Source organism: Oncorhynchus nerka, linkage group LG6 (genome assembly GCF_034236695.1).
Source record: "Oncorhynchus nerka isolate Pitt River linkage group LG6, Oner_Uvic_2.0, whole genome shotgun sequence".
In the NCBI taxonomy this organism is placed as follows: Eukaryota; Metazoa; Chordata; class Actinopteri; order Salmoniformes; family Salmonidae; genus Oncorhynchus; species Oncorhynchus nerka.
The window spans coordinates 16,954,850-16,965,983 of record NC_088401.1 but is presented as its reverse complement, the minus strand read 5'-3'; the positions used below and the strand labels follow the sequence as shown (position 1 = coordinate 16,965,983).

The following is an 11,134-nucleotide window of genomic DNA, read 5'->3' as shown; positions in this document are numbered from 1 at the left end:
AACGAGTTCAAACAGGTCTGTGAGAGCCGGAATTCTTACTGGTTGGTAGGTGATCAAATACTTATGTCATGCAATAAAATGCAAATTAATTACCTAAAAATCATAGAATGTGATTTTCTGGATTTTTATTTTAGATTCCGTCTCTCACATTCGAAGTGTAGCTATGATACAAATTACAGACCTCCACATGCTTTGTAAGTAGGAAAACCTGCAAAATCGGCAGTGTATCAAATACTTGTTCTCCCCAATGTATACGTATTTTTCTACTGTGTTATTGACTGTATGTTTGTTTTACTCCATGTGTAACTCTGTGTTGTTGTTTGTGTCAAACTGCTTTGCTTTATCTCGGCCAGGTCGCAATTGTCAATGGTAACTTGTTCTCAACTTGCTTACCTGGTTAAATAAAGGTGAAATAAAATGTAAAAAAAGAAAATCATCTGACTCTTATGATCCTCCTCCCCCCTCAGAGCAGCTATCATCACCTCCTTTTCTTCCCTCAGAGCAGCTATCATCACCTCCTCTTCTTCCCTCAGAGCAGCTATCATCACCTCCTCTTCTTCCCTCAGAGCAGCTATCATCACCTCCTCTTCTTCCCTCAGAGCAGCTATCATCACCTCCTCTTCTTCCCTCAGAGCAGCTATCATCACCTCCTCTTCTTCCCTCAGAGCAGCTATCATCATCTCCTCTTCTTCCCTCAGAGCAGCTATCCTGGCCTCCTCTTCCTCCCACAGAGCAGCTATCCTGGCCTCCTCTTCCCCCCTCAGTGTAGCTATCTTGGCCTCCTCTTCCCCCCTCAGAACAGCTATCCTGGTCTCCTCCACCTCTCTCTGTGCAGCTATCCTAGCCTTCTCTTCCTCTCTCAGAACAGCTATCCTGGCCTCCTCTTCCTCCCTCAGTGTAGCTATCCTGGCCTCTTCTTCCTCCATCAGAGCACCTATACTGGCCTCCTCTTCCTCTCTCAGAACAGCTATCCTAGCCTCCTCTTCCTCCCTCAGTGTAGCTATCCTGGCCTCTTCTTCCTCCATCAGAGCACCTATACTGGCCTCCTCTTCCTCTCTCAGAACAGCTATCCTAGCCTCCTCTTCCTCCCTCAGAACAGCTATACTAGCCTCCTCTTCCACCCTCGGTGCAGCTATCTTGGCCTCCTCTTCCTCCCTCAGTGCAGCTATCCTGGCCTCCTCTTCCTCCCTCAGTGCAGCTATCCTGGCCTCCTCCTCCTCCCTCGGTGCAGCTATCTTGGCCTCCTCTTCCTCCCTCAGTGCAGCTATACTGGCCTCCTCTTCCTCCCTCGGTGCAGCTATCTTGGCCTCCTCTTCCTCCCTCAGTGCAGCTATACTGGCCTCCTCTTACTCCCTAGGTGCAGCTATCCTGGCCTCCTCTTCCGCTTCTACATATAAACGGTTGAAGTTGATCAAACTCATATTTAATCATCCTAAATCATATGATCTTCATAGCAAAAAGGTATGTTTAACCAAGCTTCTCCTCCAATGAGAGGATGATTCATTGAAGGAAGTCTATATAGTGTATTTATAAACAACTCACAGATGAAGTTGTTATTTCTATGTGTCTTTGAGACTTATCCTCCAGACAGAAAAGGCTGACATTCTCACAGTGCAGACTGCAGAGCACCTCAGACCCTGTTGCTGGACCTCTTGGGGTTCTTTCCTGTAAGAAGGCCTCACACTGGTTCTTTAGGGCCAAGTTAGGGGAAGCATCCTTCAAGGGATTTATCTTGCAAACCGGACAGTCCTGCAGCCAGGTGTGCTCTTTTTTCACCCCCCCCTCTCTCCGGTCTCTCACCCCCCTCTTTCCATCCCTCTATTACACTCTTTTTCTCTACCACCCTCTCTCTCTCTCTCTCACCATTCTTTTCTCTCTCACAACCACACATACCCGACATGTTCCATCACTGACAAGCCCCACTCCCCAGGTGAATACACTGTAGCCCTGGGTGCAAACACTGTCTTTATTGAAATGTAGAGCTGAAAGCAGGACTCAGGTGACTGACAGTAGCCTGGTGGCTAGATGTGGCATGACAACAAACCCAGGAACAGACATGTTTATTGGTGACATGCTGATTGCCTTGTCTTGGGGCTTTTCATTTCCATCTTCCTGTGTGTGTGTGTCCTTAGTGTGGAACCTTCTGAGACGACATACAGACGTTTCACAACAAACCACGGTGGCCAATTTGACAAAACATTAGAGAAAATAAAAAGTATAGAAAAAATGAACCATTACGACAAGCAACAAAAAATGGCAGTCATGACATCACATTGTAACCGGCAATGCCAGTATGAAGTAAACATTTGTAAAGCCTGATAGATATGATAAATACATTTGAATATAAACAATATGTACATGTTTAAAAAAAGAAGGAAAGGAAATAAGTTGCAATTTACTGTCTCTATCACCATGGGTCTGGTTCTAACACCATGGGTCTGTGTCTAACACCATGGTTCTGGTTCTAACACCATGGTTCTGTCTCTAACACCATGGGTCTGTCTCTAATATCATGGGTCTGTCTCTAACACCATGGGTCTGGTACTAACACCACGGGTCTGGTACTAACACCACGGGTCTGGTTATAACACCATGGGTCTGTCTCTAACACCATGGGTCTGGTACTAACACCACGGGTCTGTCTCTAACACCATGGGTCTGTCTCTAACACCATGGGTCTGGTTCTAACACCATGTGTCTGGTTCTAACACCATGGATCTGGCTCTAACACCATGGGTCTGGATCTAACACCATGGGTCTGGTTCTAACACCATGGGTCTGGCTCTAACACCATGGGTCTGGTTCTAACACCATGGGTCTGGTTCTAACACCATGGGTCTGGTTCTAACACCATGGGTCTGTCTCTAACACCATGGGTCTGGTTCTAACACCATGTGTCTGGTTCTAACAACATGGATCTGGCTCTAACACCATGGGTCTGGCTCTAACACCATGGGTCTGGTTCTAACACCATGGGTCTGGATCTAACACCATGGGTCTGGTTCTAACACCATGGGTCTGGTTCTAACACCATGGGTCTGGTTCTGACACCATGGTGTTGTGTTGCTGTGTTGTGTTACCAAGAGGAAGGCTAAAAGGCACCCTCCTGAAGGCACAGTTGGTTAAACCATTCAACACGGTAGAACCAAGCCTCAACCCTTCACCCTTGACCCCAAAGACTTGTCCTATGGAACATAGGCTACACCCCCCCCCCCCCCCGTATGCCACCGACCCCATCTACACACACAAATACAGCACTCTCAACATCCAATGAGACAAACTCTCAGCATTACAAGTATCATGATCGATCTCATCGATCAATCAATCAAATTTGTGAAATAAACATGAGAAGCTACACTGAGTGTATTAAACATTAGGACCACCTGCTCTTTCCATGACAGACTGACCCAGTGAATCTAGTTGAAAGCTATGATCCCTTATTGATGTCACTTGTAAAATCCACTTCAATCAGTGTAGATGAAGGGGAGGAGACAGGTTAAAGAGGGATTTTTAAGCCTTGAGACAATTGAGACATGGATTGTGTATGGGCCATTCAGAGGGTGAATGGGCAAGACAAAATATTTAAGTGCCTTTGAACAGGGTATGTTAGTAGGTGCCATGCGCTTTAGTTTGAATGTGCCAAGAACTGCAACGCTGCTGGGTTTTTCACACTCAACAGTTTGCTGTGTGTATCAAGAATGGTCCACCACCCAAAGGACATCCAGCGAACTTGACACAACTGTGGGAAGCATTAGAGTCAACATGGGCCAGCATTCCTGTGGAATGCTTTCGACACCTTGTAGAGTCCATGCCCTGCCTAAATTAGGCTGTTCTGAGAGCAAAAGGTGGTACAACCCAATATTAGGAAGGTGTTCTTAATGTTTTGCGTCTTCAGTGTAAGACAAGTGTTTGGAAACAGAAAATACACTGAAAGTTCAAGAGCTCACTTGTTCTCAGAGGAAGGACAGAAAGAAAACTGCCATGCAGTGTGTAGCTATGCTTCTGCCATGTTTTCCCATCATGCATTGAGACATTCCTCTCCAACCATCGATGAGAAGGTCTTCTTGTGGATACAATCTAATGTCATAATTAAATTAAAGTAAACTTCTTTCATTTGTGGATATGTGCTATGCTTAGAAATATGATCTGAAATGTCGTGTAAATGTCTTTGTACCAATGTCTCTGAATAAACATATATTAACAAAGAAATTCAATATATTTATAAATAACACATATTTACAGCAGGACTTTTGGCATCCATGTTTCTCTGGTTACACCTCTTGGAGTGGTTTGAGAAATACTGTTGGAGTGTATATGGATCATGGACATGTAAACATGACCAACAGAAATGCCAAACTTGTAAACAGATGATTTGGCATAATCTTTCAGATCTCAGTTGAAAAAACAAACAAGTCTTTGCTAGCATATGTTCCATTATTATTATTATACAGAGGTCAAATACATAGGTCAAATACTTGAGCTGTGCTTGATTTAGTTTGCCTGGTACATCGGAGACAATAGAATAGTCCTAAAGGTGCAAAATCCAAGCTAAATCAAGTGCACTTCTAAAAACCTAAAGTGTTTGAATGTATTTGATCCAGATCTGCTGTTATATAACTATTCTGTATTCAAAGGTCTCGTGGAAACTCCTGAACACAATACAAAGAAAGACTATGTACAGATTTAGTCTCTCAACTCTCAACGCAACCTTCCAATAAACTGTCTCGTCTTTCTTCTGCAGTTCATCGGATTTCTGTACACCCTCTTTCACCCACTCCCAATCCCTCCTCCATTCAGTAGACGTCTCCATCCATCTCTCCTGTGATTGGTCAACAGATGAACATCCCACTCTCCAATCCTCATCTGTTTTTCAATTGGCAGTTAGATGAACCACTCTTTCTTTGATTCCTCTATGGTTTCCGGGTTGGTTTCGGCGCAGATGATGGTGGTGTCTGCTGATTCGCCACTGGCTGGTTCCGCCCCTTTCGATTCATTGGTGTGGTATGAGCCCTTGTGACGAAACATGTAGCGAATCAGGAACACCAGCGTGCACAGGACGGTGAAGATAACCACGGCAATGATACCTGGGGGCAGATATAAATAAGTAGATTTAGAAATAGTTTGAAAATAATGGATATTGATAGAATGTATATTGATGGATATTGATAGACATTGGTAGTCATTGACGTGTCAAACCGGGGGAACTGTTGTCCGGACCTCTGGCAGTCTCTATGGGGGTGCCACAGGGCTCAATTCTCGGGCCGACTCTTTTCTCTGTATATATCAATGATGTCGCTCTTCCTGCTGGTGATTCTCTGATCCACTTCTACGCAGATGACACCATTCTGTATACTTCTGGCCCTTCTTTGGACACTGTGCTAACAAACCTCCAAATGAGCTTCAACGCCATACAACACACCTTCCGTGGCCTCCAACTGCTTTTAAATGCTAGTAAAACTAAGTGCATGCTCTTCAACCGATTGCTGCCCGCAACCTCCCGTCCGACTAGCATCACTACTCTGGACGGTTCTGACTTAGAATATGTGGACAACTACAAATACCTAGGTGTCTGGTTAGACTGTAAACTCTCCTTCCAGACTCACATTAAGCATCTCCAATCCAAAATTAAATCTAGAATCGGCTTCCTATTTCGCAACAAAGCCCACTTCACACATGCTGTCAAACATACCCTCGTAAAACTGACTATCCTACCGATCCTCGACTTCGGCAATGTAATTTACAAAATAGCCCCCAACACCCTACTCAACAAACTGGATGCAGTTTATCACAGCTCCATCTGTTTAATCACCAAAGCCCCATATACTACCCACCACTGCGACCTCTATGCTCTCATTGGCTGGCCCTCACTAAATATCCGTCGCCAGACCCACTGGCTCCAGGTAATCTATAAGTCTATGCTAGGTAAAGCTCTGCCTTATCTCAGCTCACTGGTCACCATAGCAACACCCACCCATAGCACGCGCTCCAGCAGGAATATCTCACTGGTCACCATAGCAACACCCACCCATAGCACGCACTCCAGCAGGTATATCTCACTGGTCATCCCCAAAGCCAACACTTCCTTTGGCCGCCTTTCCTTCCAGTTCTCTGCTGCCAATGACTGGAACTAATTGTAAAAATCTCTGAAGCTGAAGTCTTATATCTCCTTCTCTAACTTTAGGCATCCGCTGTCAGAACAGCTTACCAATCACTGTACATGTACACAGTCAATCTGTAAATAGCACACCTCATCCCCATATTATTACTTAACCTCTTGCTCTTTTGCACCACAGTATCTCTACTTGCACATCATCATCTGCACATATATCACTCCAGTATTAATGCTAAATTGTAATTATTTCACCTCTAGGGCCTATTTATTGCCTACATCCCTACTCTTCTACATTTACACACACTGAACATAGATGTTTCTATTTTTCTTTTCTTTTGTGTTATTGACTGTATGTTTGTTTATGTGTAACACTGTGTTGTTGTTTTTGTTGCACTGCTTTGCTTTATCTTGGCCAGGTCAAAGTTGTAAATGGGAACTTGTTCTCAACTGGCCTACCTGGTTAAATAAATGGTAGATGTGCAGAAGATGAATGTGCAAGTAGAGATACTGGGGTGCAAAGGAGTAACATAAATAAATAAATACAGTATGGGAATGCGGCAGCGTAGCCTAGTGGTTAGGGTGTTGGACTAGTAACCGAAAGGTTGCAAGTTCAAATCCCCGAGCTGACAAATCTGTCGTTTTGCCCCTGAACAGGCAGTTAACCCACTGTTCCTAGGCCGTCATTGAAAATAAGAATTTGTTCTTAACTGACTTGCCTAGTTAAATTCAGCTGCTCTGAATGTATATTGATAGAATGTATATTGATAGATATTGATAGAAAGGATATTGATAGATATTGACAGAATGTTAAAGTTGGAGCAAAATGTTACTGAAGCAAATAGATGATTTGTTGACATCAAGGCCCATGGGAAACACATCTGGAGACAACTGAATATCAAGATCAAGATGACATCTGGACCTGGCAGAGGGTCACGTCTCTGTGGAACATGGCAGTTTAGGATAAGAGAAGTCTGAATAGGGGCCCTACTGGACATACCTCCTATAATGGCTGAGTTCCTGTTGACTCCATCTGGGATCACTCGCTCCTCGTTGAATGGGAACTCTGCACCTAGAGACACAGTTATTTACTTTCAGCTATACTCATCTAGCCATCTTAAGGTAAATGTACTAACTGTGGATAAAATCGTATGCTAAATGACTGAAATGTAAATGTAATACACCCCCCCACACACACACACACACCATTCAACTGTAAACACACTACAGAGCGATGAATCAACACCAGGCCAAGCTGTCTAGTCTCCCACTAATAGGCTTTTATCCCTCCTGATGTACAGATCTGTCAGGTCTATCAGGTAGACGAGTGGAGAGAGTTGGTGGGTGGATGAGGGATTGTTATGACAGACAAGCATTAAGCTAATGAGAGAAAGAGAGAGAGAGAGAGAAAGAGAGAAAGAGAGAGAGACAGAGAGACAGAGAGACAGACAGAGAGAGCGTGTTATGACAGGTGGGTGGTAAGCTAATGAGAGAGAGAGAGAGAGAGGTGGGGGACAGAGAGAGAGAGAGAGAGAGAGAGAGAGAGAGAGAGAGAGAGAAAGAGAGAGACAGAGAGACAGACAGAGAGAGCGTGTTATGACAGGTGGGTGGTAAGCTAATGAGAGAGAGAGAGAGAGGTGGGGGACAGAGAGAGAGAGAGAGAGAGACAGAGAGACAGAGAGACAGACAGAGAAAGCGTGTTATGACAGGTGGGTGGTAAGCTAATGAGAGAGAGAGAGAGAGAGAGAAGGGGGGGACAGAGAGAGAGAGAGAGAGAAAGAGAGAGACAGAGAGACAGACAGAGAGAGCGTGTTATGACAGGTGGGTGGTAAGCTAATGAGAGAGAGAGAGAGAGGTTCAGAGCCCAGTACAGGGAAAACTTGTGAGGGGCGACAGAAATCTGGAGAAAGGAGACAGGAGGACAGAGAAAAGAGGAAGAGAGAGAAGAGGAAGAGGAAATAGAGAGGCTGACATATCTGCCCTGTCAGCTGACTGTGCGTTTTGCTTGTGGCTCCTGGATCAATAGATGTTATTGACCAGAGACAGAGACAACCATCCCACTGGAGCAAAAGGAAGACTACAGCATCCCAAATATGAGAATGTGTGTGTGGTGTGTGTACCTGCATTTCCTGCAAAAATGTCTGTGTGTGTGTATTGTACCTGAGTCCAGGCGCCAAGGATCGGTGACAGCAGACATTGGTGGGATGGTGAGAGGTGATGCTCCACAGTTAGATTCTACCAGTTTACCCTGGTAGGACACTGGCACAGACTGTCTGTCTGTTGGTCTGTCTGTTATAGGGTTTCTTAGGGCAGTCTTCAGGGGTGCGACTCCGTTGAACTGGACACGTGACAGACAGCCTACGAACCCTGGAGTGTTATAACGCTCTATAAGCACTGGGTCTATCACTCCGGTCTCTGAGGAGAGAGAGAGAGAGAGAGAGAGAGAGAGAGAGAGAGGCGTGGGGGCAGACAGAGGTTTGAGTTTTAACAAGATTTTATTATACAATACAACACTTCAAGGAAGCACACAGCCTTAATAGTCCAAAAAAGCATAGAAAATGAGGAGAGGAAGGAAATATACATAATCAGCATAAATCATTATTCCAGGAAACCAACTAAAGCAGAGTGAGCCACAGCACTCTCCTCTTACCAGCTATTAGATACCTGCATCAGCAGATTTATAGGGAAATCATTACGACATCATCAACATGAGATGCCACACACACACAGGTTTTTAAAATCAATTGACTATTCTTCCCTCCTGCTAGAGAGGGATGGAAAGAGAGAGAGAGAGAAAGAGAGACAGAGAGAGAGAGATAAAGAGAGAGATAAAGAGAGAGAGAGAGACAGAGAGTGAGAGAGATATATAAAGAGAGAGATATAAAGAGAGAGAGAGAGAGAGAGAGAGTGAGAGAGATATATAAAGAGAGAGAGAGAGAGTGAGAGAGATATATAAAGAGAGAGATATAAAGAGAGAGAGAGAGAGAGAGAGACAGAGAGTGAGAGAGATATATAAAGAGAGAGATATAAAGAGAGAGAGAGAGAGAGAGAGAGTATATAAAGAGAGAGATATATAAAGAGAGAGAGAGAGAGAGAGAGAGACAGAGAGAGATATATAAAGAGAGAGATATAAAGAGAGAGAGAGAGAGAGAGAGACAGAGAGTGAGAGAGATATATAAAGAGAGAGATATAAAGAGAGAGAGAGAGAGAGACAGAGAGTGAGAGAGATATATAAAGAGATATATAAAGAGAGAAGAGAGAGAGAGAGAGAGATAGACAGAGAGTGAGAGAGATATATAAGAGAGAGAGAGATATAAAAGAGAGAGAGAGAGAGAGAGAGAGACAGAGAGTGAGAGAGATATATAAAGAGAGAGAGAGAGAGAGAGACAGAGACAGAGAGTGAGAGAGATATAAAGAGAGAGAGAGAGAGAGACAGAGAGTGAGAGAGATATATAAAGAGAGAGATATAAAGAGAGAGAGAGAGAGAGAGAGAGTGAGAGAGATATATAAAGAGAGAGAGAGAGAGAGAGAGAGAGACAGAGAGAGAGATATATAAAGAGAGATATATAAAGAGAGAGAGAGAGAGAGAGTGAGAGAGAGAGAGATATATAAAGAGAGAGATATAAAGAGAGATATATAAAGAGAGAGAGATAGATATAAAGAGAGATATATAAAGAGAGATATAAGAGAGAGAGAGTAAGAGAGATATATAAAGAGAGATATAGTAAGAGAGAGAGAGACAGAGAGTGAGAGAGATATATAAAGAGAGAGAGAGAGAGAGAGAGAGATATATAAAGAGAGAGATATAAAGAGAGAGAGAGAGAGAGAGAGAGATAAAGAGAGATATATAAAGAGAGAGAGAGAGAGAGAGAGAGAGACAGACAGAGAGTGAGAGAGATATATAAAGAGAGATATATAAAAGAGAGAGATAGAGAGAGAGAGAGAGAGAGACAGAGAGTGAGAGAGATATATAAAGAGAGATATATAAAGAGAGAGAGAGAGAGAGAGAGAGATAGAGAGTGAGAGAGAGATATAAAGAGAGATATATAAAGAGAGAGAGAGAGAGAGAGACAGAGAGAGAGATATGAGAGATATATAAAGAGAGATATAAAGAGAGAGAGATATATAAAGAGATATATAAAGAGAGATATATAAAGAGAGAGAGAGAGAGAGATATATAAAGAGAGATATATAAAGAGAGATATATAAAGAGAGAGTGAGAGAGAGAGAGAGAGAGATAAAGAGAGATATAAAAGAGAGAGAGAGAGAGATAAAGAGAGATATATAAAGAGAGAGATATAAAGAGAGATATAGTAAAGAGAGATATATAAAGAGAGAGATATAAAAAGAGATATAAAGAGAGAGAGAGAGAGAGAGAGTGAGAGAGATATATAAAGAGAGAGATAGAAAGAGACAGAGAGTGAGAGAGATATATAAAGAGAGATATAGAGAGAGAGAGAGACAGAGAGTGAGAGAGATATAAAGAGAGAGAGATAGATAAAGAGAGAGAGAGAGATGAGAGAGATATATAAAGAGAGATATAAAGAGAGAGAGAGAGATATAAGAGAGAGAGAGAGATATATAAAGAGAGAGAGAGAGAAGAGAGAGATAAAGAGAGATATATAAAGAGAGATATATAAAGAGAGAGATATAAAGAGAGAGAGAAGAGAGAGAGAGAGATATATAAGAGAGATATATAAAGAGAGATATATAAAGAGAGAGAGAGAGAGAGAGATATAAGAGTGAGAGATATATAAAGAGAGAGATAAAAGAGAGAGATAGAGAGAGATATATAAAGAGAGAGATATATAAAGAGAGATATATAAGAGAGAGATAGAGAAGAGAGAGAGATATAGAGAGATATAGATATATAAAGAGAGATATATAAGAGAGAGAGAGAGAGAGAGAGAGTGAGAGAGATATATAAAGAGAGAGATATAAAGAGAGAGAGAAGAGAGAGACAAAGAGAGATATATAAAGAGAGATATAAGAGAGAGAGAGAGAGAGAGAGAGAGATATATAAAG

General features: G+C 42.7%; 1 protein-coding gene across 1 annotated transcript in view; it reads right to left on the bottom strand.

Annotated features, from left to right (window-relative positions):
• Positions 1 to 1,952: 1,952 nt before the first annotated feature.
• Positions 1,953 to 11,134, bottom strand: part of LOC115116305 (contactin-associated protein-like 2) — a 49,168-nt gene continuing 39,986 nt past the window's right edge. The window contains exons 6-8 of the mRNA XM_065019292.1: positions 8,270 to 8,524; positions 7,110 to 7,181; positions 1,953 to 5,084 (exon numbers count right to left, since the gene is read on the bottom strand). Coding sequence (XP_064875364.1) covers positions 4,882 to 5,084; positions 7,110 to 7,181; positions 8,270 to 8,524 — 530 coding nt within the window. The 3' untranslated portion in view covers positions 1,953 to 4,881. The remainder of the gene's footprint in view (positions 5,085 to 7,109; positions 7,182 to 8,269; positions 8,525 to 11,134) is intronic.